The 27,688-nt window shown below is 49.1% G+C and overlaps 1 protein-coding gene across 5 annotated transcripts in view; it reads right to left on the reverse strand.

Annotated features, from left to right (window-relative positions):
- The window catches only part of CCN4 (cellular communication network factor 4), a 108,068-nt gene that overhangs the window by 12,413 nt on the left and 67,967 nt on the right, over nt 1-27,688 (reverse strand). Inside the window, exons 1-2 of one of the 5 annotated variants that reach the window (XM_063921252.1) lie at nt 16,230-16,326; nt 13,734-14,010 (exon numbers count right to left, since the gene is read on the reverse strand). In XM_063921252.1, coding sequence (XP_063777322.1) covers nt 13,734-14,010; nt 16,230-16,259 — 307 coding nt within the window. In that variant the 5' untranslated portion in view covers nt 16,260-16,326. Of the gene's footprint in view, nt 1-13,733; nt 14,011-14,240; nt 14,440-14,459; nt 14,543-16,229; nt 16,327-27,688 lie in introns of those variants that run through there. The other 4 variants (XM_063921255.1, XM_063921254.1, XM_063921256.1 and 1 more) reach the window with 4 other exon arrangements.

Raw genomic sequence — 27,688 nt, forward strand, 5'->3', positions numbered from 1 at the left:
GGAGTGTGTGTAAAAATGCAGGCGTGTCAGATACAAACGCGGGCGTGCCTGGGAAAACGCAGGCGTGGCTGTCCGAACGCAGGGCGTGTTCGTGACGTCAAAACAGGAACTAAACAGTCTGAAGTGATCGCTAACTAGGAGTAAGTCTCGAGCTACTCTGAAACGGCACAATCTTTTTATGTAGCAGTGGTGCGATCCTTTCGTTCGCACTTCTGCTAAGCTAAGATACACTTCCAGAGGGTGGCGGCCTAGCGTTTGCACGGCTGCTAAAAGCAGCTAGCGAGCGAACAACTCGGAATGAGGGCCATTGGGGGTAATTCAGACCTGATCGCTCCTCTGCGATTTTGCAGAGGTCTACGATCAGATAGCCGCCGGCCAGACAGAGTGAAAACCCGCCTCGTGCAAGTGTGCGAATGCATCCGTACACCGTACGAAAACTTCGCCAGACAGCGGACATCTGCAAATCCATTCGCAACTCACTCACGCACCATCAAATTATTTTTCCAGTGTGTGCGCAGCCCAGGACTTACTCCTACAGTGCGATAGAAACAGGCTGATCAGGCCGGAGCTGACGTCACACACCCTCCATGAAAACGCTTGGGCACGCCTGCGTTTTTCCCAACACTCCCAGAAAATGGCCAGTTACCACCCACAAACATCCGCTTCCTGTCAATCACCTTGCGTAAGCCTAGCGATCAAAATTTTTGCACCATTCTATCGCTGTTTAGGCTCACGCCTGCGCATTGCGGTGCATATGCAGTCATTCGATAATTGCCTGTTGTGCAATTTCGCATAACAGTGATCAGGTCTGAATTGGGCCCAATTAGGGCTCAGAGCTGAGAAGATTAAAAAAAAAAAATAATAATAATGATAATAATAATAATAATAATAAATAATAATAATAGTATTAATAATAATTTGAATTATACAAATATATCAGGTCGACACAGATCAAATTGCAGAAAATACAGTTGGTGATAACCAGGAACCTGTCTCAGTTTTACTCATTTGTGTCAGAAACCCATGGGATGGGCAAATGTAATTAATTTGTGGACCGAAATAATATTCTTGTGAATAAATCCAGGAGGCAGGAGGCACTTTGCGCCTCAGAATGAATGACTTAATAGGGGCCCCATTGATAAAGTTGCTGCATCTGTTGTCTGTAGTTAACAGTTGTCCTATTCCCTGCCACAAACTTTCTCTTCTCCCCTAACTCGAATGCTCCGTACTGGCTGCTCTGCAACAACTATCTGATGCCCTGCTTCCTGCAATCACTGACAGACATTGTATCTAAAGATGGCATTACCCACCGGGTTCAAGCTCCAGAATCTATCTCATAAACTTTCTATTGGCCGATGCCGGACTGTATGACATCATTACACAATAACTTTACAACTAAATATGAACTAACTTAACTTATCTAGAAATAAAGACACAGAGAAATAACAGAAACTGAAATGACCACTGAAATGCCATTAAAATTGGTCAACCGTTATTTATTTATAATACTTAAACTAAGTATGGTGGCAATCAGTGGCGTAAGTTCGCCCCAGTCGCCCGGAGGCATGATAAATGTTGGTGCCCCCCTACATACTGTATACACACACACACACACCCTTCATATGTAGCTATCCGGCACTCATGGTGAACAGTAGTAGCGTGCTCAGGTGCCTTTCCCAATAGTAATATAGATACACAAGCAAAGTGGACGGAACTCCAAGTCAGTCATCACAATAAAATAGACACCAGCATACCTTTATAGCACACCTACAGTGCTCCCTCACCCGCCAGAACGGGCAGGAGAGTGCGGATGACTCTGCAGCACCGATTGACCAACATGAGGTCCCCATCAGCCAGGGTATCAAACTTGAACCCTCGGAAAGGTGTTTGAACCTGACCAAGGAGCCGCTCAGCAAAGCTGTAATACCAAGATCCCTCGGGCAGCCGCCCAGAACGCGCCCCCCTTTCTGGTAGAATGGGCCTACACCGATTTCGGTAACGGCAATCCAGCCGTAGAATGAGCCTGCTAAATCGTATCACAGATCCAGCGTGGAATAGTCTGCTTGGCAGCAGGAACCCCAATCTCGTTGGGAACATACAGGATAACAGAGCGTCTGTTTTCCTAATGTGAGCCATTCTGGCAACAGAGAGTTTCAAAACTTAGACCACATCGAGATATTTCGATGTCGCCCAGGCGTCAGTAGCCACCGGCACCACACTAGGTTGGTTCATGTGAAGCGATGAAACCACTTTTGGCAGAAAGTGCCAACGAGTTCTCAACTCTGCTCTATCTTCATGGAAGATTAAACAGGGCTCTTGTGAGACAAACCGCTAATTCAGATACCCGCCTTGCGGATGCCAAAACCAACCGCATGACCACTTTCCAAGTGAGGAATTTTCACTCAACCTTATTGAACAATTTAACCAATGAAATTGCAGGAACTGCAACACCACGGTAAGATCCCATGTTGCCACAGGGACACAAAGGAAGATGGATGTGCAACACTCCTTTCACGAAAGTTTGAACCTCTGGAAAAGGAGTCTAATTGTTGTAGGAAGAAACCCGATAAGGCTGAAAACGGAACCTTAATCGAGCCCAACTTAAGACCCGCATCCACATGATTTTGTAAGAAAAGAATGGAGAAAACGACCCAACTGGAATACTTCCCTAGGAACTTTCTTGGATTCACACCAAGACACATACTTTCTCCAAAAATGGCGGTAATGTTGTAACGTTACTTCTTTTCTGCCTGAAGAAGAGTAGGGATGACTTCACTGGGAATACCCCTTCGGGTTGGGATCTGGCGTTCAACCCCTAGGCCGTCAATGGAAACCGCGGTACATCCTGGAACATACACGGCCCCTGCTGTAACAGATCCTCTCTCAGAGGAAGAGGTCAGAGAACTCCTATGAGTAATCCCTGAAGATCTGGATACCAGCCCTCCGTGACCAGTCTGAAAGAATGAGGATCACCTGAACCTTTGTTCTTCGTATAATCTTTTAGCATCTTTGGAAAGAGTAGAAGTGGAGGGAACACATAGACCGACCGAAACACCCACGGTGTCACTAGGGCGTCCCCCGCTATAACTTGAGGAACCCTCGACCTGGAACAATATCTCTGAATTTTCTTGTCGAGGCGAGACGCCATCTTGTCTATTTGTGGAATTCCCCAAAACTTGTCACTTCTGTGACACTCGCTTGATGAAAACTCCACTCTCCTGGCTGGAGAACGTGTCCGCCGAGGAAGTTTGCTTCCCCGTTGTCCACTCTTGGAACGAACATCGCTGACAGAGCGCGTAAACGTTTTCGTCGCCCAGCGACAAAGCTTTCTGGCTTCTGCCATTTCTTCTCCGGTCTTTGTTTGTAGGAAATCGTTATAAACGGCCCTTAAATTCAGACCGTTATCGTCGTGACAAGTATCCTAACTTGACCCTTGTCCTCGGTGAGAATTGCGACGCTACCACAGGAGTGATATTCTGGTCTTGAAACCATGATTATCCCAGGTGGGAACCGGACCACTTGTCCAACAGGTCCCGCTAACACTCTGGCATGCAAGCTGCCCACTGAATGGCCTCGTAGGCTGCAACCCTCTTTTCCAGTAACTGAATGTATTGAAGGATTGACCCTGTTGCAGGTCTGACCAGATTCTGAATCCTCAGAGCTTTTTTTACTGGAAGCAAATAATATTTCCCAAGCCGACCACCGCGTCGTTGGAGCCAACAGGGATTTTGGCAAGTTCTGCTGTCGAAGAACTGTCAGGTAGAAACAACGTTTTTCACCATTTGGCTTCTTAATCCCTCCGTAATTCGGGAGAGCGATCCAGTACAGAATAATTATGTCTCCTTCCTATCGAAGGAAACCCATCAACCCGCCATTACTCTGGTGAATTGGTAACGACAATCCTGAATCGCAAACCTCAGGTAAGCCTAATGCGAAAGAAACCGTAATTAGGCCTCCTTTCTCCATTTTGAGAGTAGAGAAACCTGCCATGAGAGAATCCCTCATGGATTTTAAGTAGGAAATTTGAGATTTCAGATATAGGATTTGGTCTGACCGAGCCGTCCGGCCTCGGAAGCACGAAAAAGCTTGAATAACAGCTTCTCTTTTTTTCTCCTCTTTTTTTTTTTTTTTATGACTGGGACAGCAGGACAATGTCCTGATCCTGACTAGAGATGAGCGGGTTCGGTTCCTCGGAATCCGAACCCCCCCCAACTTCACCCATTTTACACGGTTCCGAGGCATACTCGGATCCTCCCGCCTTGCTCGGTTAACCCGAGCGCGCCCGAACGTCAACGTCATCATCCCGCAGTCGGATTCTCGCGAGATTCGGATTCTATATAAAGCCGCCCGTCGCCGCCATTTTTCACTCGTGCATTGGAAATGATAGTGAGAGGACGTGGCTGGCGTCCTCTCACTTTGTTTCAGGGGGCTGCAGTGCAAATATCTTTATTCTGGGGACCAGCAGTATTATAGGAGGAGTACAGTGCAGAGTTTTGCTGACCAGTGACCACCAGTATTATACGTTGTCTGCCTGAAAAACACTCCATATCTGTGCTCAGTGTGCTGCATATATCTGTGCTCACACTGCTTTATTGTGGGGACTGGGGACCAGCAGTATTATATAGGAGGAGTACAGTGCAGAGTTTTGCTGACCAGTGACCACCAGTATTATACGTTGTCTGCCTGAAAAACGCTCCATATCTGTGCTCAGTGTGCTGCATATATCTGTGCTCACACTGCTTTATTGTGGGGACTGGGGACCAGCAGTATTATATAGGAGGAGTACAGTGCAGAGTTTTGCTGACCAGTGACCACCAGTATACGTTGTCTGCCTGAAAAACGCTCCATATCTGTGCTCAGTGTGCTGCATATATCTGTGCTCACACTGCTTTATTGTGGGGACTGGGGACCAGCAGTATTATTATATAGGAGGAGTACAGTGCAGAGTTTTGCTGACCAGTGACCACCAGTATACGTTGTCTGCCTGAAAAACGCTCCATATCTGTGCTCAGTGTGCTGCATATATCTGTGCTCACACTGCTTTATTGTGGGGACTGGGAACCAGCAGTATTATATAGGAGGAGTACAGTGCAGAGTTTTGCTGACCAGTGACCACCAGTATACGTTGTCTGCCTGAAAAACGCTCCATATCTGTGCTCAGTGTGCTGCATATATCTGTGCTCACACTGCTTTATTGTGGGGACTGGGGACCAGCAGTATTATATAGGAGGAGTACAGTGCAGAGTTTTGCTGACCAGTGACCACCAGTATTATACGTTGATCTATTACTGGCATATAATTCCACACATTAAAAAATGGAGAACAAAAATGTGGAGGGTAAAATAGGGAAAGATCAAGATCCACTTCCACCTCGTACTGAAGCTGCTGCCACTAGTCATGGCCGAGACGATGAAATGCCATCAACGTCGTCTGCCAAGGCCGATGCACAATGTCATAGTAGAGAGCATGTAAAATCCCAAAAAATAAAGCTCAGTAAAATGACCCAAAAATCTAAATCAAAATCGTCTGAGGAGAAGCGTAAACTTGCCAATGTGCCATTTACGACACGGAGTGGCAAGGAACGGCTGAGGCCCTGGCCTATGTTCAAGGCTAGTGGTTCAGCTTCACCTGAGGATGGAAGCAGTCATCCTCCTGCTAGAAAACTTAAAAGAGTTAAGATGGCAAAAGCACAGCAAAGAACTGAGCATTCTTCTAAATCACAAATCCCCAAGGAGAGTCCAAATGTGTCGGTTGCGATGCCTGACCTTCCCAACACTGGACGGGAAGAGGTTGCGCCTTCCACCATTTGCATGTCCCCTGCGATTGCTGGAAGGAGCACCCGCAGTCCAGTTCCTGATAGTCAAATTGAAGATGTCACTGTTGAAGTACACCAGGATTAGGTTATGGGTGTTGCTGGCGCTGGGGAGGAAATTGACAAGGAGGATTCTGATAGTGAGGTGGTTTGTTTAAGTCAGGCACCTGGGGAGACACCTGTTGTCCGTGGGACGAATATGGCCATTGACATGCCTGGTCAATATACAAAAAAAAATCACCTCTTCGGTGTGGAATTATTTCAACAGAAATGCGGACAACTGGTGTCAAGCCGTGTGTTGCCTTTGTCAAGCTGTAATAAGTAGGGGTAAGGACGTTAACCACCTAGGAACATCCTCCCTTATACGTCACCTGGACCGCATTCATCAGAAGTCAGTTACAAGTTCAAAAACTTTGGATGACAGCGGAAGCAGTCCACTGACCACTAAATCCCTTCCTCTTGTAACCAAGCTCCTGCAAACCACACCACCAACTCCCTCAGTGTCAATTCCCTCCTTACACAGGAAAGCCAATAGTCCTGCAGGCCATGTCACTGTCAAGTCTGACGAGTCCTCTCCTGCCTGGGATTCCTCCGATGCATCCTTGAGTGTAACGCCTACTGCTGCTGGCGCTGCTGTTGTTGCTGCTGGGAGTCGATCGGCATCCCAGAGGGGAAGTCGGAAGACCACTTGTACTACTTCCAGTAAGCAATTGACTGTCCAACAGTCCTTTGCGAGGAAGATGAAATATCACAGCAGTCATCCTGCTGCAAAGCGGATAACTCAGGCCTGGGCGGTGAGAAACGTGTGTTCGGTATCCACCGTTAATTCAGAGGCAACTAGAGACTTGATTGAGGTACTGTGTCCCCGGTACCAAATACCATCTAGGTTCCATTTCTCTAGGCAGGCGATACCGAAAATGTACACAGACCTCAGAAAAAGAGTCACCAGTGTCCTAAAAAATGCAGTTGTACCCAATGGCCACTTAACCACGGACATGTGGACAAGTGGAGCAGGGCAGACTCAGGACTATATGACTGTGACAGCCCACTGGGTAGATGTATTGCCTCCCGCAGCAAGGACAGCAGCGGCGGCACCAGTAGCAGCATCTCGCAAACGCCAACTCGTTCCTAGGCAGGCTACGCTTTGTATCACCGCTTTCCATAAGAGGCACACAGCTGACAACCTCTTACGGAAACTGAGGAACATCATCGCAGAATGGCTTACCCCAATTGGACTCTCCTGGGGATTTGTGACATCGGACAACGCCACCAATATTGTGCGTGCATTACATGTGAGCAAATTCCAGCACGTCCCATGTTTTGCACATACATTGAATTTGGTGGTGCAGAATTATTTAAAAAACGACAGGGGCGTGCAAGAGATGCTGTCGGTTGCCTTGAAGAATTGCGGGCCACTTTCGGCATTCAGCCACCGCGTGCCGAAGACTGGAGCACCAGCAAACAGTCCTGAACCTGCCCTGCCATCATCTGAATCAAGAGGTGGTAACGAGGTGGAATTCAACCCTCTATATGCTTCAGAGGATGGAGGAGCAGCAAAAGGCCATTCAAGCCTATACATTTGCCTACGATATAGGCAAAGGAGGGGGAATGCACCTGATTCAAGCGCAGTGGAGAATGATTTCAATGTTGTGCAAGGTTCTGCAACCCTTTGAACTTGCCACACGTGAAGTCAGTTCAGACACTGCCAGCCTGAGTCAGGTCATTCCCCTCATCAGGCTTTTGCAGAAGAAGCTGGAGACATTGAAGGAGGAGCTAAAACAGAGCGATTCCGCTAGGCAAATCGCTAGGCATGTGGGACTTGTGGATGGACCCTTTAATTCGCTTAACCAGGATTCACGGGTGGTCAATCTGTTGAAATCAGAGCACTACATTTTGGCCACCGTGCTCGATCCTAGATTTAAAACCTACGTTGTATCTCTCTTTCCGGCAGACACAAGTCCGCAGAGGTTCAAAGACCTGCTGGTGAGAAAATTGTCAAGTCAAGCGGAACGTGACCCGTCAACAGCTCCTCCTTCACATTCTCCCGCAACTGGGGGTGCGAGGAAAAGGCTAAGAATTCCGAGCCCACCCGCTGGCGGTGATGCAGGGCAGTCTGGAGCGAGTGCTGACATCTGGTCCGGACTGAAGGACCTGCCAACGATTACTGACATGTCGTCTACTGTCACTGCATATGATTCTGTCACCATTGAAAGAATGGTGGAGGATTATATGAGTGACCGCATCCAAGTAGTCACGTCAGACAGTCCGTACTTGTACTGGCAGGAAAAAGAGGCAATTTGGAGGCCCTTGCAGAAACTGGCTTTATTTTACCCCTCCAGTGTGTACTCCGAAAGAGTGTTTAGTGCAGCCGCTCACCTTGTCAGCAATCGGCGTACGAGGTTACTTCCACAAAATGTGGAGAAGATGATGTTCATCAAAATGAATTATAATCAATTCCTCCGTGGAGCCTCCAGAAAGTACACAGGGACCTGAGATGGTGGATTCCAGTGGGGACGAATTAATAATCTGTGAGGAGGGGGATGTACACAGTGAAAGGGGTGAGGAATCGGAGGATGAGGAGGAGGTGGACATCTTGCCTCTGTAGAGCCAGTTTGTGCAAGGAGAGATTGATTGCTTCTTTTTGGTGGGGGCCCAAACCATAATTTCAGTCACAGTCGTGTGGCAGACCCTGTGGCTGAAATGATGGGTTTGTTAAAGTGTGCATGTCCTGTTTATACAACATAAGGGTGGATGGGAGGGCCCAGCTTAGTCACACAGCTACCTCATTGCGCCTCTTTTTTTCTTTGCATCATGTGCTGTTTGGGGACTATTTTTTTTGAAGTGCCATCCTGTCTGACACTGCAGTGCCACTCCTAGATGGGCCAGGTGTTTGTGTCAGCCACTTGGGTCGCTTAGCTTAGCATACCTCCCAACTGTCCCGATTTTCGTGGGACAGTCCCGTTTTTTGGGGACTGTCCCGCTGTCCCACCCGCGGGCCGCAGTGTCCCGCGGTGGGGGGGGGGCAGTTGGGAGTCTCTGTGTCTCGCTGCCCTGCTTAGCAGGGCAGCGGTGAATAGACGCTGTGCGCATGCGCACAGCGTCTATTCACTGGATTCAGAGGGAGAGGGGGCATGCCAGCGGCTCATAGAGCGCTGGGCATGCCCCCTCAGTGACGAAAACGGGGCGTGGCTCGCGGTCGCGGGTCCTCCGCGAAGCCACGCCCTTTTTCTTAGGCCACACCCCCTTTTTCGGGAGCACACGCGGCTTCGCCGCGCGCATGTCCCTCTTTAGGTAACTGTAAAGTTGGGAGGTATGGCTTAGTCACACAGCTACCTCATTGCGCCTCTTTTTTTCTTTGCATCATGTGCTGTTTGGGGACTATTTTTTTGAAGTGCCATCCTGTCTGACACTGCAGTGCCACTCCTAGATGGGCCAGGTGTTTGTGTCGGCCACTTGGGTCGCTTAGCTTAGTCACACAGCTACCTCATTGCGCCTCTTTTTTTCTTTGCATCATGTGCTGTTTGGGGACAATTTTTTTAATCTGCTATCCTGTCTGACACTGCAGTGCCACTCCTAGATGGGCCAGGTGTTTGTGTCGGCCACTTGGGTCGCTTAGCTTAGTCATCCAGCGACCTCGGTGCAAATTTTAGGACTAAAAATAATATTGTGAGGTGTGAGGTGTTCAGAATAGACTGGAAATGAGTGGAAATTATGGTTATTGAGGTTAATAATACTATGGGATCAAAATGACCCCCAAATTCTATGATTTAAGCTGTTTTTGAGGGTTTTTTGTAACAAACACCCAAATCCAAAACACACCCGAATCCGACAAAAAATTTTCAGGGAGGTTTTGCCAAAACGCGTCCGAATCCAAAACACGGCCGCGGAACCGAATCCAAAACCAAAACACAAAACCCGAAAAATGTCCGGTGCACATCACTAATCCTGACACAACTCTTGTATTGCGTCACTTACCTACCTCCCTGTCCAGAGGAGAATCGGTAAAGTCTATTTGAAAAAATCAGTGAGGGGAAACGTCTGGAAAAACTCCCGTATGTCCCACTAGGGACTCTATCCTTAACTCACTGGTCCATGTCCTTTCCAGGGCTGACTGAAGAGTTTTAGACGTGGTCCCACCGGTGTGGGCTCCCGCAAGATAGACCCAACGTCCTGCGGTGGACATGGCAGAAAACATAGGACAAGTTCTGCCTGTGAACTTGAAAAAGGTAGCTGACCTCCTACCTCTTTTAACCTTCCTTTACCTGTAAAGGAAAGGGAAACCTTATCCATTCGGTCGAAATGACTGCATCCTACAATAATGCGTCCCCAACCGTAGTGATGTATCCTAGGGCAAGAAGGTAGACTTACAAGTGGTATCTGCCGTGAGCATATTAACAAAGCCATCAGCAAACCAGGCTTCACCTTCATAGGGAAGAGACTCCGCTTCTTCTAGGAGTCAGCACCAGCATCCCCTTGGTGAATCCACAATGCCCTCCTAGGCGAGACCGCCATGGAATTGGCTCGCGAACCCAAAAGTTACGAATGCCTTGTAGTCGCACGGTAGTATGCTACACTGTTCTAGATATGACCCAACTTAAGGAGTATCCCATCTCTCCCCAGGGTAATTATATCGGATGACAAAGTAACCGACCATTTCTGAACACAAGCACTCCCCCATGCGCATGTAATGCAAGTATAATCAACGTATAAAATTAAAATATCACTTAGCTTCCTGTATACGATCCTCTGTGACAGGGCCCCGTGCAGGACAGGGGTCGACTCTCACTTTATTCTATCCACGGCGGGAAAAGAATAAACACTCGGCCTCCTCGTGAGGATTTGAAACCATCTTGTCACGGCTGACCTTGAGTATTTTCTACAGAGCGACCAGCACATGAAAAGGAATAACTTTACTTCAGCCACTGGCGTGCGCAGCACATTTTGTTAGGGGGTGCACCGTCGGAGGGGTGTGTCTAGCACCGCCTTTTGGGCGTATCTAGCACCATCTATTGATGGTCAACGCATATAAAATATCCACCTTTGTACCAATCCTAATAAAGCAGATACATTGTCAGATGTTGTGGTGTGCTCCAAACAAACACCCCTGATGGCACTCACTGCAATTACACTGTTCCTCCTCAGCCTGGTCTGGCTCTCCCTCGCTTTCCCCTGCAAGATGCAGCAGCTTACTTAGAAGTCAGTCTCTCACTGACACTGACAGTCGCAGACTAGTATTGCCGCTGCTGGAAAAACAAGTGATGTGTCCATGCTGCTGCCGGCCGTCTGCCAGTATTGAATTTGTCTTCCTAAGAGGAACGTTGGCTGCATGCTGATCCTCATCAGTGGCTGGCGTTGGCATAGCATAGAAGGAGAGAGGTGGGCTTGTGGCGGGTGTGACGGATGGGCGTGCGAGCAGCATGACATAATCATGTCACATCACACTGTTTTTATACATGGAGGTGGAGCTGGGAATTTGAAAGCCGGTGTCAGTGGCACCCTTGATTAACCCAGGCGTCCGGTCAGTAATGCAGTCCTGACAGGGTGCAGTGCAGAGGGGACAGTAATCAACCTGCTCGGCGATCGCTGCATCAGGCATGTGAGATCGGGGTGCCGGACATTAGGGGGTGCCTGTGCGCACCAGGCATCCCCCCTGCGCACACCTATGACTTCAGCATTCATTATAAACCCTTATGCACATTTAAATACACATATACACACATATATCTATATATACATACCCTCCAACTGTACCTTTTTAATAGGTACAGTACCTTTTTTTCATGGTCTGTACCGATTTTTGCCTCTCCAAACTTCCATTGAAAGTATAGGAAAAGGGGCGTGACCACGCCCTCTTTACACGCGGCCACGCCCCCTTTTCGGATTTGTACCGATTTTTCTGTGTAAAATGTTGGAGGGTATGTATATATACATATTTTGTCAGGAACAGCAGGGTCCCTAGTGACGTCAATACGTTCTTAATGTGTATGAAACATGTACTGAATGCTGATTTTTGTGGCTCTAATCAGGAAACATTATGGTTGACATAAGAAACAGTATTCATGTCGATATCAGGGAGTAGTAACTGGGCAAAATAAAATTTCTTTTTTTTTCTTTCTTTTTTTTTGGGACCCCGAGGGGTCTGAGAGAAATATATTATACATATATACATACAGGTATAGCTTTGTCAATTTTTACGCAGTCAGATTTGTTGGCGCCGACAGGGTCACCCACCCACCCACATCTGTGTCTCCCATATAGTTTTCTCTTTGGAAAAACATACATCTACCGACATGTGACACTTATGTACATGAACCAAGTACCATCAGGCGTCGGCGATGCCGACTGAGACATTCCCATAGCCGCTTTTGTGGCAGAGTGCTCAGCCTCAGACATGCCGACACACATGTACTAAACACCCACTGACATTACACTGACTATTTTGTGTCAGGGATAAACAGAAGACGTTTACTAGCTCTTTCACACCATGCTCCCTATCTATTGTGCTTTACTTTTCACATATATTGCACCAGAACACTGTGCCCCCCCCCCCCCCCCCCCCATTTTCCACTGTGACCTGTTCAGCAGTGCTTTGGCTGGGCCAGCGTCTCTGTGAGGAGAAAATGGCGCTGTTTAGAGCTGTGAGGGATAAGCCACGCCCCCTTAATGGCGCGCTTCAGCCCCGCTATTTTCTAGATATTTATACTGGCGGGGGTCTGTATACAGTGCCTATGCACTGTATACCTCTTATGCCAGGATAGATAGTGAGGTTTTATTGCTGCCCAGGGCGCCCCCCCCCCCCTTGCGCCCTGCACCCTTGTAGTGCCGCTTGTGTGTGGGAGCACTGGCGCGCATCGCGACCGCTGCGCAGAACTTCTGCCGTCTTAACTGAAGTCTTCTTGTCTTCTTTTACTCACCCGGCTTCTTTCTTCTGGCTCTGTGAGGGGGACGACCGCGTGGCTCCGGGAACGAGCAGCTAGGCAAACCAAGTGATCAGACCCTCTGGAACTAATGGTGTCCAGTAGCCTAAGAAGCAGGGCCTTTAAACTCACAGAAGTAGGTCTGCTTCTCTCCCCTCAGTCCCACGAAGCAGGGAGCCTGCTGCCCGCAGTGCTCCCTGAAAATAATAAACCTAACATAAAGTATTTTCCGAGAAACTCAGTAGAGCTCCTCAGAGTGCATCCAGTCTCACTGGGCACAGAATCTAACTGGAGTCTGGAGGAGGGGCATAGAGGGAGGAGCCAGTTCACACCCCTTTTAAAGTCTTAACGTGCCCAAGTCTCCTGTGGATCCCGTCTATACCCCATGGTCCTTTTGGAGTCCCCAGCATCCTCTAGTACGTATGAGAAAAGCAAGTAACAGGGCAAAACCATGTTGCACTGTAGGTAAGACAAATGTAACATGTGCAGAGAGAGTTAGATTTGGGTGGGTTATATTGTTTCTGTGCAAGCTAAATACTGGCTGCTTTATTATTACATTGCAATTAAAATTTCAGTTTGAACACACCCCACCCAAATCTAACTTTCTCTGCACATGTTACATCTGCTTCACCCGCAGTGCAGCATGGATTTGGCCAGTTGCTGTTTTTTTTGTCTTTACTTACAAACATGAATCAGGACCTTCATCTCTCTCAACAGATTTACCATATTTCCCCCCACAGTGTGCAAATAGACGTCTCCTGCTCCTACCTTGCAGGTGACACTTGGCTAAAGACAAGGTAGCGAGGTGATACAGCTGTAAGGACCAGAGAGGGACACTAGGAATGGCCGCTGGGGGTGGAAACACCTGTGCCATCTTTGAGATGATGCCCAAAGCTTTTGCCTTGATTTAATTTGCCTCTGTACTATGAGCTCCTGTTGTGCATATAATTTACAGTGAGCAGACAATATAAAACACATGAGTAAGAAACACGTGCGATACTTACGTCCACAGACACCTACTTCATACCTAGGCATGTCCGAGCTGTAGTCACAGTACAGTCCTTTGTGTGTGTCACACGTGTCTGCTTCCGTGCAGTTCTCTCCCAGCTGCTTGGCGCAGGTCTTGCAGCAGTCGCAGCCGTCCGTGACCACGCTGACCCCTGGTGGGCACACGGGGCGGACGCGGGGGCACTCGCAGGGCCACTTACAGTACTGTGTCCTAGTGTACTCTTCTGAGACAGCAGGGGCAGGTGGCATTGTGGTGGTGTTTTGTAAAATGACCTGAAATAACACAGAGATAGATTTATCACTGCCGGAGAACTATATAATAATGAAGAAAAATAACATTGTAAGAATATTCCTGACATGGCCCCGATGTGTCAGCAAGTCATTTAAAATCCATGTACAGTAAATGATTCATTCCCTGGGAGCCTGTAACAGTTCTGGCTCAGGTCTGGGTGATATCACTAGTTCCTAGTGGACTGAGACATATGTTTGGAAGAAGGTTGCACCTCACTGAGATCATTAGGATGAGGGAAATGGGCCTGAGTCAGGCGCAAAGTGGCTGTACAGTAGTTGCCGGCAGACGCAGAAGCCCGATTTACTCTCTTCTGCTAATGCAGGAATCAGCGGGACTGATACGTGGATCTGTGCGTCGGCAAGCGGAAAGCCACAACGCAGACTGATTTTATGTGAAACACAGCAGCAGTCATACTAGCACTTATACCAACCAGCTAGATGCAAGCAGGGCAGTCAAGAGCCGGGATGGGCCCAGGTACTTTTCAAGGGGCGTGGCCTCATCACAGGAGGTGTGGTCATGTACCCTTAGAAAAAAATTGTATTTTAAACACCTCCATGGCCACACTGCAGCCCAGTACACAGCGGCGTGTGATGGGCTGAGGAAAAGAGCTGCAGCTGCTGCTGCTGCTGCTAGGTAAGGTGGAGGGGGCCTGGGCCCCTGCATCAGACCTGGGCCTGGGTAATTTGTACCCTCTCCCCCCCTCTCTCGGCAACACTGGATGCAAGAGATCCGTTATAAAGTGGCTTCCACCTGGCAGGCGTGTGACTTATAATTGCACACTGCTTTACATACACTCCCAAGGCACACCTGTGACACTCCCACAACTCAAGGTGGATACCACGCGATCGCATTGTAGCTGCCCAGTTCCTGCCCTAAAAACGCCCAAGGTCCCGGTTGGGTTGACCATCGATGGTTACAAACCATCAATTGTTTTATAGCAAAATTACCAATTACCAATGGTTCGCCACCGTTGATGGTGTAGAACCATACAGTGGTTATCCCCGACCAAATGCACCCTCCCCCAGCACCCTCCCCAGTTTGTGTCTGGACACAGAGCCTAGTTCTACCACCCAGTGCACCAATGAAGCTTTGCCCCCTGGACCTGATTGGCACGTGGGCCATTCAGTGAAAGAGCCACCAGTGGCTTTGGGATTCCCAATAGCTGCGTATGAAGACGCAGTGTCGGTCGCAGATCAGTCCTTTATCAAAGTTCTGAGCAGCCTATGGCAGCGCAGCCTGGCTGCAGGAAGGAAGACGCCGGAGCCATTGCAGCTGTATACAGGATTCCAGCCGTAGTCTCAAATACAACCCCAAAACGCCCCCGTTACCTCCCCTAAATGTCCCCTGACTGTCAATCACCTTGTGAATAATTCCTCACTGCGACCACCGTCCCAATCCCGCGGCAGCACATGTGCAGACCGCCAATAATCACCCAACTGCACAAAAATCCAGTTTGCGTACATCTACAACAACCCAAAACCTGATGGGGCTTGTAGTTCCACAGCAGCTTTCGATTTACAAATAGTTTTTCTTTTTATTATACAGTGGTGTTGAATTGATAATGGGGTATACACCTCCTGAACGATACCCATCGATTTCAGGAGGAATCACTCGCTGAGGAGCCTTCACCCCAAGGATAAGACAATATGCGTCCTTGACATAAGAGAATCATTTGTATCATACATAAAAGACACATTGTTACGTAACAATAAGAGCTCTTGTGCTAACATGTATCAGATTAGTGACAGGTCATTTGCATTGTACGATACTTTCTGCATGTTTGTTCATATGCACAGTCATTGTATAACCTGATGTAGGATTCAGATAGGTAGAAGCAAATTATAACTTGGAAATCCTTTTCAGAAAATGAATATAGAGACACGCTCAATAAAGCAGCACTAAAGTTCAGCACGTTGTGTATTTGGGTGCTACAGGGTGCGTGGCTAAGCCGACTCGGGGAAGTATTTACTTGGAATTCTATACTTTGTGGTGCATGCCGATAGGAAAGGGGCAACAGGCAACCCCGTTCCTGTGTAATCTGTGCAATATAATTATTTAAATAACTCAAAAAGAACTTCACACCTCATGTGCCGCAGCAAAACTGAAATTGCGCAAAAACTATTTTTTTGCAAATTAATTGTGGAAACAATATTAAAAATACAATAACAAATACAGTTAAAAATGCATAATAATACATTACATTTTCCAATCTACTGTAAAAGTTGCACATTTGCAGTCAAAGACATCTCTTTCCCCAATGCTCTACTTTATCTCTCTCCGAGACTTGATACATCTCCCCCCAGGGCTGGATTAAGGGCCACATGTGCCTGCTGCTGAAAATGTTCAAGGGCCTATACTGAGAAGGGGAGGAGCTTTGAACAGTGCTGAGTGGGTGTGGCCAGTAGTGTGTGGGTGTGGTCAACACTATGTGGGTGTGGCCAGTGCTATAACCGGTACCAATGGCCAATGTATACACACAACACAGCTGACTGTGTGGCCAGCTGGAGCTCCGTCCACCCAATTGTTAATCTGGCCCTGGGTACTCTGTAGCCTTAGCGCATTCTGTGGCACCTCCCAACATTTGGAAGTTACAGACCAGGACCCCGTGTGCATTCCTAAAAATGGGTGTGGCCTCACTGGAAGGAGCTTGACCTCATGGCATGTGCCCATTTACATCACACCTGGAGACATGGGCTGCCCCCCAGCTCTCCCCGCACTGTAGAGATGATGTGCGCATGATATCTATTCCCCCGCTGCTCTGCTGTGCTGGGTTATGGTGACAGAGTGTTCCCCGCACTGTAAAGATGATGTGCGCATGATATCTATTCCCCCACTGCTCTGCTGTGCTGGGTTGTGGTGACAGAGTGTTCCCCGCACTGTAAAGATGATGTGCGCATGATATCTATTCCCCCGCTGCTCTGCTGTGCTGGGTTGTGGTGACAGAGTGTTCCCCGCACTGTAAAGATGATGTGCGCATGATATCTATTCCCCCACTGCTCTGCTGTGCAGGGTTGTGGTGACAGAGTGCTCCCAGTAACTCTAAGTTTTCCACCCTGCACGACACTGCAGCCTGTGAGTGGGGTAGCAGTACAGCCCAGAAAAGCGGAACTGCCTCACCTAAAGCGGGACAGTCAGGGGTCTGGCCATCAGTCCCAACATGGAAGATCGCTGCTACCCTGTGGCAGGTGCAATTTTGGCATCTGACCGTGGCCACCTGTGTCAGTGCAACTGTGTCTTTAGATGCATTCGCTGAGCGCTACACGCCCGCGTCTGGCTAGCCGACTCCATTACCTCTCTGAGACACCCGCTGCATCTCTCTGCCTGCAATATCATTCTGCGTCTCAGAGCGGTAACCATAGGGGACGCATATGCAGTGCGACTCGGATGCATGCACAGACTCCTGCTTGCGTGTGTCAGCAACACTGCGACCACCCCAGAATGAGGCCCTGTAACTGGAATAAGCTGGCAGGAGCATGAAAAAGGCACCAATTTAATTCAGCGCACACAGCACAGCTATTGCTGTAGTACCGGATAGAGACGCTCACAAACACCCTGTAAATCACTGCTTGGAGATTGGACATTTATTATTTCAGCAAACGCTGACAGTATATGTGCAAGTGTCATATCTAATCTTCCATTCCGGGAAGCTGTGACCAGTGTATAGCCTGCATCAGTGTCTGACTGGGCCATGAAGGGCCCAACGCGGAATGCAGTGTTAAGGGCCCATATTTATGGGTGTGGCCGCAGAGGCTTAGCTAACCATTAGAGAGTGCCTGGTCTGGGCCACTTGATAAATATCCATATACTGTATATATAATGTAACATATGCATAATGTAAGTACACAGGGCCTACTTCAGACCTGTTAGCTCGCTAGGGTCTTTTTGCAGTCCTGCGTTCACATAGTTGCCGCCCATAGGGGAGTGTATTTTCGCTTTGCAAGTGTGCAATCGCATGTGTAACGGAGCTGTACAAATACATTTTGTGCAGTCTCTGAGCAGCTCAGGACTTACTCAGCCGCTGCGATCACTTCAGCCACAAACGCCTTTTTCCTGTCAATCTCTTTGCGAACGCCTGTGCGAGTGGATCCTCCGCAAAAACCCATCGCTGAGCGGAGATCCGCTTTGTACCTGCGCGATGTTCCTGCGCATTGCGGTGCATATGCATGCACAGTTTAGACCGGCAACTATGCGAACGCAGGACTGCAAAAAAACCCCTAGTGAGCGAACAGGTCTGAAGTAGGCCCACAGTCTGGAACCTGAACCCTAGAGGAGGAGATGGTCCCCCAGGCATTGGGGCCCACCGGAGGTTTCCCCTCTACTCCTGTGGGCCAGTCCCACCTTGGCCTGCATGTTGCATAAGCCAGTGACAAGCCTGTACGCTGCATACGCCTCATTACAGTGACAGCACATGTAACACCTGCGCATCTCCAGCCACATCTGTTCCGGCACACGCACCTGGGGATGAGAGGCCAGTGCTTATTAGCATTGGTACCACCATAGTACCCCTGACCGGTGGGAACAAGGGAGAAAAAAAGTGTACCCCCTTATTAGCATACTATAAATAAACAAATATAAGCAACACCATCATAAATTGTTTCCCCTCTATTGTCTTAGGGGGTCAGTCAGATCTGATCGCTGCTTTGCGTTTTCGCACAGCCAGCGATGATATCCGAACTGCGCATGCCTATGCACCACACTTCACCGGCGCGTCACACGGCTGCAACGGGGATCGCCGTCAGCGACAGGATTGTGCGAAGGATCCATTCGAACGGGCGATCGCAAGGAGATTGACAGGAAGAAGGCGTTTGTGGGTGGCAACTGACCGTTTTCTGGGAGTGGTTGGAAAAAGGCAGGCGTGTCCATGCGTTTGCAGGGAGGGTTCCTGACGTCAATTCCAGTCCCGGACAGGCTGGAGTGATCGCAGCGGCTGTGTAAGTCCTGGGCAACTCAGAGACTGCACAAGATCTGTTTGTATAGCTCTGCTACTCATGGGATCGCACACCTGCACGGCGAATATATACTCCCCCAGTAAGCGGCGACTATCTGAACGCAGGTCTGCAAAATTCGCTCCTTAGCGTTCAGGTCTGAATTACCCCCTTAGTTTGCACTGTTGACAAATAATGACCCCTGTGATAAACACGGTTAGCGGCTGCGGCACGGTGCTGCGTCTCCCTCGCTGAATGAGGTGTGAGAATCTGTGCTAAGCCAGATGCTTTTCGCCCTGTGCACCAGAGCCCTGGGATGCAGCCTGAGCAGTCATAGTATAGGATTACTGTGTCACTCCCTGAGCCTATGTTTACATTTCCTCCTCGCTATCCCCTGGGTGGTCTGGAAAGGCTTCTGTTCTCTGCAGCTCACTAACGAAGCGTCGCAGGAGGAGCAGAGAGCCGTTACTTCCAGCGATTAATCAATACCAGCGCCCAATATAAAATGTTAATGAGATCATTCCCGTGGAAGGATACGGGGAGGACGGAACTCGGAAACATTATATCCCTCATTTCTCGGAGATGTACATTCCATACGTGTGAAATCATGAGGAATTACTGATACTTCCAGGACCTAGCGAGAGAGAGCCGGGGCCCATCCAGCAGCGCAGTACAGTCCAGGCAGACCATGGCCGCTCTGTTCCGTCTACTCAGCCGGAGACAACGGACGGATCACAAACACAAACATGAAAGTGACAGCGTGCGGGGGACAACTGCCAAATGGCAAAGCCAAGAACGTTAGTCAGGATGCTTGGAGGCCAGAGCATGAGTTTGGAGGCATGCTGGAGTGTTAGGACGGGAATATAAAACAGGCTGTGAAGCTGGCAGCTGTGGGACAAAGAGTCCCAGCATGCCCTGTCAGCTTCTGATCAGGGAATGCGAGAACTTGTTACCAAACAGCTTAGAAAGCGGGAAATACACTCCCCTGTAGGCGGCGACTATCTGATCGCAGCAGTGCAAAAATCTCTGCCCAGCGACCAGGTCTGAATTAGCGCCATAACTACTTATTGACTGTCTTTCATTTCTCTATTGCCTTTCTGAAAATGACAGACAGCATCTGATTGGTTGATACGGGCGACAGCACCAATTCTCTGTTTTAGAAGCTTTAGTACAATTACCCCATACAACCAATTCATGAACAGATCAAGACTTATCAGCTCAATGTCGCGGACATGTCTCCTGTACATTGCCTGTGTACATTGAATTGTGTGGATCGCGCTAATCTGCGCAGTTCATTCACAATCTTGGTTCGCGGTTCACATCCGTAGCAATGATAATATGTCAAAGTATTTTTTTGGCATCTTTAAATACTAATATTTAAAAATAATTAAAAATTATTTGAACATTTCTAAATTCAAACCGCCACTGTTACTGTGTTACCCTTAAGAGCCCGTCTTAATTTATCATTAAAGGGGGCTCTTTAACGGAAGAACCATGGGGGCCATTCCGAGTTGATCGCTCACTAGCTGTTTTTAGCAGCTGTGCAAACGCTATGCCGCCTCCCACTGGGAGTATATTATAGCTTAGCAGAAGTGCGAACGAAAGGATCGCAGAGCAGCTACAAAAAAAAAATTGTGTCGTTTCAGAGTAGCTCCAGACCGACTCAGGGCTTGCGATCACTTCAGACTGCTCAGTTCCGGATTTGACGTCACAAACACGCCCTGCGTTCTCCCAGCCACGACTGCGTTTTTCCGGGCACGCCTGCGTTTTTTCCATCACTCCCTGGAAACGGTCAGTTGACACCCAGAGACGCCCACTTCATGTCAATCACTCTGCGGCCAGCAGTGCGACTGAAAAGCTTCGCTAGACCTTGTGTGAAACTACACTGGCCGTTGTGAAAGTATGTCGCGCGCGAGCATTGCGCCGCATACGCATGCGCAGAAGTGCCGTTTTTTTGCATCACCGCTGCGCAGCGAACAGTTTCAGCTGGCGATCAACTCGGAATGATCCCCCTTGTCTACATTCACTGTTACTCAGTGGGCGCACTCTCATTGTTACCCCCCCCCCCCCTGAAAATGACCATGGCATAATGCAGGTGAGCTGCGGTATCAGAGTATAAATTGTTTTTTCTCTAACACAAACAATTAATAATATGTGTCCAAGCAATGACGATAGTGCATGTGTCACCATTAGCAACATATTTGCAACCAGTCAATGGCTAGCAGCCGGCTAGTGCTGACATCATCCACTATTTGCACCTCTCATTGACCTCATGCTTTTATCAAGCCATGTCCGGGGGCACTGAGTGGGGTGGGAGTGGGTAGTGATCACCTGGGCCACGCGTCTCTGTAGGGGACCGCAATTACATGGAGACGTAGCCATGCGCTCACTGTGCCATGGTCATACCTGCGTTATGCTGCGGCCTTTGCGGTATCCGGGTCATAGGTCACAGTGTCTAGGTCAACAAGAAATAGGTTGACACCATATAGTCGACAAACATTTGGTCAACAGGGTACAAAAGGGTCAACAGAAGGCCGACAGGTACAATAGGTTGGCATGACAATGGTCGACACAAATGGTAGTCACATGTTTTTTACATGTTTGCCCAGCTATTGCTTGATTCACTATCTATGTGGACTACGAATGGGAATAGTGACCGGTGGCGAACGCAGCGGTAGCGGAGCGAGGGCAGACATTTCGACTGATTGTGGTCACATATGATGAAACATACAAAATAACACCCAAAAAACCAAAAAACTTTTAAAAAACTTGTGTCAAACATTTATGTGTCGACCTTTTGACCCTATCGACTTTTAAGTGCCTGGTGACCTTACCCACTCTCTACATTTTACCTGTTGGCCTTCTGTCTCTGTCGACTTTTTGACCCCATCGACCTAACGCATGTCGACTGTATGGGGTCAACCTAATGACTGTCTACCGAGACACTGAAGACTTTCTATACCACTCCCGGCTTCTGCATGCACATAATACAGGAGATATACAGTAAGTAAGGGATTTGGAACCCATTTATCAAGCCTTGGAGAGTGATTAATAGCACAGTGATAAAGCACCAGCCAATCACCTCCTAATTGTCATGTCACAGTCTGGGTTTGAAAAATGGCAGTTAGGAGCTGATTGGCTGGTACTTTATCACTGTGCTATTTATCACTCTCCAAGGTTTGATAAATCTGGGCATTAATATGATATCCCGATGGACGGAATGCCGGCGGTTATAATACCGACACAAGCATCCTGACCATCAGAATCCCAAAAACCCCACATAAAGAACCCTAACCCTCCCCTGCCCCCTACCCTAACCCTCCCTTGTGGGTGTCTAAACCTAACCCTCCCCTGTGGTGCTTAACCCTAATCTCCACTTCCAAGTGCCTATTCCTAACCCTCCCTCCCTGGTACCTTACCCTAACCCTCCCTCCCCAGTACCTAACCCTAACCCTCCCTCCCTGGTACCTATCCCTAACCCTCCCTCCCTGGTACCTAACCCTCCCTCCCCGGTACCTATCCCTAACCCTCCCTCCCCGGTACCTAACCCTAACCCTCCCTCCCTGGTACCTATCCCTAACCCTCCCTCTCTGGTACCTAACCCTAACCCTCCCTCCCCGGTACCTAACCCTAACCCTCCCTCCCTGGTACCTATCCCTAGCCCTCCCTCCCCGGTACCTAACCCTAACCCTCCCTCCCTGGTACCTATCCCTACCCCTCCCTCCCTTGTACCTATACCTAACCCTCCCTCCCCGGTACCTAACCCTAACCCTCCCTCCCCGGTACCTAACCCTAACCCTCCCTCCCCGGTACCTAACCCTAACCCTCCCTCCCTGGTACCTATCCCTACCCCTCCCTCCCTGGTATCTAACCCTCCCTCCCCGGTACCTATCCCTAACCCTCCCTCCCTGGTACCTATACATAACCCTCCCTCCCCGGTACCTAACCCTAACCCTCCCCGGTACCTATCCCTAACCCTCCCTCCCCGGTACCTATCCCTAACCCTCCCTCCCCGGTACCTATCCCTAACCCTCCCTCCCTGGTACCTATACCTAACCCTCCCTCCCCGGTACCTATACCTAACCCTCCCTCCCCGGTACCTACCCCTCCCTCCCTGGTACCTATCCTTAACCCTCCCTCCCTGGTACCTAACCCTAACCCTCCCTCCCTGGTACCTAACCCTAACCCTCCATCCCCGGTACCTATCCCGAACCCTCCGTCCCCCGGTACCTAACCCTAACCCTCCATCCCTGGTACCTAACCCTAACCCTCCCTCCCCCGGTACCTAACCCTAACCCTCCCTCCCCCGGTACCTAATCCTAACCCTCCCTCCCTGGTACCTAACCCTAACCCTCCCTCCCCCGGTACCTAACCCTAACCCTCCCTGGTACCTAACCCTAACCCTCCCTCCCCCGGTACCTAACCCTAACCCTCCCTCCCTGGTACCTAATCCTAACCCTCCCTCCCCGGTACCTAACCATACCTTTCCCGTCCCTGCACCCTAACCCCCCTTCTCATGTCTAAACCCCCCCCCCCCCCCCCGCATGCTCGCGGCAGGACGCCAGCACGTCCCGCTGGAAGAACAATCAGGATTCCAGCTGTCGGTATTTTGACACTGGTAATCCCGAGCACCGTCGGTATTCAGACGCCAGGAATCTGGCGTCAGTATATCAACCGCCGGGATCTCGTCCTTCGGGATATTAACTGCGTCCCATAAGTAATACAGCAATAGACAAGCCACAGACATAAATAATACACAACTTCCACGGCTTTTGTATTCCACCCTCACAGGTACCAGGTGAGGCAGCCATCTTGGTCGCGCTGCGTAGGATTAGCCTGGGTGGAATAGTCCACCCCTAGAAGAGATGACACTAAATGGGGTGACTGCAGCGTCCTAACGCTCAGAATAGGGTTCCAGCAAAACCGTCTGTTGTACTTTTTATTTTGTCCCTTCCCCACCTTTCAGCCCAGATACATTTCTCCAGGGGCAAATCCTAAACCCAGTAGCGGGATTTGCTCCTAACCCTAAATGATCCCCTTAGTGTGTACACGACCCGCAGGGCGTTGCTGCTGTGTGATGTGGCTGGTTGTCAGGATGGACAGAGAGCAGGAGAAACATCTGGTGCTCTGGCTGAGAGGTAGACCGCGGACGTGGAGTTTATAGAGAGACAGGGAGACGGCAGCCTGTGTTACAGGGTCAGACAGTATATGACACGTTACTGTAATATCAGCCAGGACATCTATGTGCGAGAGCTGATGTCAGGCTGATTTCCCGACCCCGTGTGAGGTTGCCATATGGAAAGTCTTATATTTAGGTGGCCCTGAATAGGAAATGTTAAAACATTATTATAATGCCTGTGAACGAGAACATCCTATATAATAAAAGGCTATCGCTGCTCCTGACCTCTATGGGGGGAATTCAAGTGTTTGCGTGCCGGCAGCCACTAGATGGCGCCTGACAGAGCATTTCAAGTGTTGCTCCATTCTGGCACGCAGCGCGCGGAACTGACATTACCGTTATGCTGTTCCGCAGTGTCGGACTGGGTCATGAAGGGCCCACCGGGGGGATGCAGTTATAGGGGCCCGTACTTAGGAGTGTGTCCAGCCTACAAAGGGGGTGTGGCCAGCCTCCACAGAGGCTTGAAATACACAATAGTTTAGTGCAGTGTAATGCAACATATCTACCATGTATAATACAAGTGCACAGTCTAGAACCTGATCCCAAGAGGAAGGAGTGGGCCCTCATGCAGTGGGGCCCACCGGTGGTTTCCCTGGTACCCCTGTGGGCCAGTCTGACCCTGCTGTTCCGTCATTTTAACGGGCTGGTAACTAGTTATAGTGTAATCGTAACAATTCCCTAGATCACTACATAAGCTGAGCGGTCACGGAAAGTAATGAGGGCATGCAGCCATCCAGTCGACGGTCACTATACTGACATTGATAATGTTGAGACCACAAAGTCGATAGTAAGAACTTGTCATGTCTAGATTAATACAATTTCGACATCATAAAAGTCGACACATGGAAAATGTTGGTATGGAAAAAATGTTGACATGCTGTATGAAATGTTGACGTAGTTAAAATGTCAACATTAGGCTTAGGGATATTGTAAAGAGAGACTGTTGAGATTCTGACCATGTCAACATTTCATCGCACTCTGGAGGTCCCCCCGCACATCGCTACATCATCAGTGTGGGGGGCACTGTGGCATAATGTGAACTGGGGGGCGCTACATGGTGTTTAACACATTTGTGGTGCTGTGAGTATTTACACATACTTGTCTAACGTGTATTGTGATCAGTTCCGATGCGTACATACGTGGTCCGCAGTTACACCCGCCATGCTCGCACGGAACGGAATTCACCCGTATTCCGGGTTTTCAGCGTCACACAGCATTGTCCCAGTTCTGTCGCTAGGTACAAAATCAACTTTTTGATGGGACTCATTTTGTGATTGACCAGTTGTGTTGGATGCAACAAGCTGCTAGAATATTGAGGGTCATTCTGACCCATTGGCTCGCTGCGTTTTAACGCAGCAGAGCGAACGGGTCCCTGCTGCTCATGTGCCGGCGCCATAGTGTGCCTGCGCATGCGGGATGGCCGAAGGCCATAGCAGGATAGCGATCGCCTCTGCTTGATTGACAGGCAGAGGCAATCGATGGGCAGGAGGCGTTTGACCGCCGTTTCGTAGGTGTGGTCCGGCCAACGCAGGTGCGGCTGGACTGAACGGGGGGGGGGGGGGGGCAGCAGCAGCTGCGTGACGTCATACGCAGCCGTTGCGGGCCAGGGAGTGAGGAGTAGCTCCCGGCCAGCGCGCTAAAGCTGCACTGGCCGGGAGTTACTCCTGAAGTGCAAATGGCATCGCCGCTGTGCGATGCCTTTGCACTTCTGCGAGAGGGGCCGGACTGACATGTGGGGTGGACTAGCCCCATGCTGGGCGTCCCCCCACATGTCAGGAAATATGATCGTAGCTTGCACAGCTACGATCAACTCGGAATGACCCCCATTATGTCCATATGTAATTCAGTACCAGTATATCTGTTTTCTGATCAATGAGACCATATCCTAATGTCCAAGAGGTAACCAGTAGAACACTATACTATGAAGGTCATTCAGATCTGATCGCTGGGCTGCTAAAATTGTAGCCCTGTGAACAGATAGTCGCCGTGCAAGTGTGCTATCGCATGTGTACGCCGAGCTGCAAAAAATCCCTCAGTCAGCGGAAAGCTGCAAATCCGTTCGCACCTCACTCACCAGTGAATAATTTTCCCACTGTGTGCAGTGTGTGCGCAGCCCAGGGCTTACTCCTACAGTGCATGAGAAGCTGATCGGAACCGGAGCTGACGTCACACACCCTCCCTGAAAACGCTTGGGTACGCCTGCGTTTTCCCTGACACTCCCAGAAAACGGTCAGTTACCACTCACGAACGTTGGCTTCCGCCTGTCAATCATCTTGCGAACGCCCGTGCGATGGGATTTTTCACACTATCCCGTCGCTGACCGGCGATGCCCTTTGTTGCTGTCCGACGCGTGTGCGCATTGCGGTGCATACGCATGCGCAATTAGTCCCCGATCACCCGTTGTGCGAAAACGCTCAGCAGCGATCAGATCTGATGACCCCCCCTATAGTGGTGATCTACATGTTAAGCAGAAAGTTTCATCTTAAAAAGGAGAAATCACTGGTAGAAAATCATCTCCAGGGGTAAGTGCTCAAAAGAAGCGTATACTTAAAACACACAATGGTCAGGCGTCAATCTCCTAGCGATCTAGGTTTGGATGAGACTCACCGGAAATAAAATGATTTAATAATGATTAGTCTAGAAAACAAACGCTGGGCTATTTTTGTAATTGCAGCTTTATTCTTGGACCTTGTTATTTTTATGACTTCAGCTTCTTGAGCTGAATAATCCCTCTCGCTCTGCATTCCTGCTCTCTCTGCCACGTCTCTGGGTTGAAATATTAGATCTCTACATACTTCTGGCTATATGAGTGTACGCGAATCTCTCCGGTTTCCGTGGTTTCCAAATATTGTCTTGGAAGGCTTCCATTTTTCACATATTCAGAATTTCTTCCCGCTGCCCAGGTTACTTGTACAGCAGGTGGAGGTGTACAGGTGTTTATGTGGGTTTACATCACTCTTCACCTCTTACATTTTTTTATGGTCTGAGTTTTGAACGGGGTCTGGAAAACAAGAATCTGTAGCCAGTCACTGCATCAGTTGTCCACAGCAGCACATGGTATTTAAGGAGTGGAGCAGCGACGCTTGAAAGTTTTCAGATATGTTTGGAATTCAATTCAGTCTCACTAGTAGGACGACCCAATTTGAGTTTGTGGTCCGAAGTTTGTCGTCGCTGTTCGCATAGGAGGGTAAAATAAATGTCATTAAAAAGTGGTTTAAAATATTTTTATTTTTCACCAATGTTTTTAAATTCGATTTTTGCCCACGATAAACGTATTTAGACATCTTTCGTGATTTTAAAGGAGCAGGGTCCCCCCAGCAGCACAGAGTATATCAGGAGGTGAGTGATGTGTCAGTGAGGACAGGGCTGCATGTGACAGGGGCAGTGACATGATGTGAGGAGGGAACTGGAGGCAGCTGGAAGCCACAGACTGAGAGTTATATAGTGGAAGGAGCAGGGTCCCCCCAGCAGCACAGAGTATATCAGGAGATGAGTGATATGTCAGTGAGGACAGGGCTGCATGTGACAGGGGCAGTGACATGATGTGAGGAGGGA

The sequence above is a fragment of the Pseudophryne corroboree genome, chromosome 5, assembly GCF_028390025.1.
Source record: "Pseudophryne corroboree isolate aPseCor3 chromosome 5, aPseCor3.hap2, whole genome shotgun sequence".
In the NCBI taxonomy this organism is placed as follows: Eukaryota; Metazoa; Chordata; class Amphibia; order Anura; family Myobatrachidae; genus Pseudophryne; species Pseudophryne corroboree.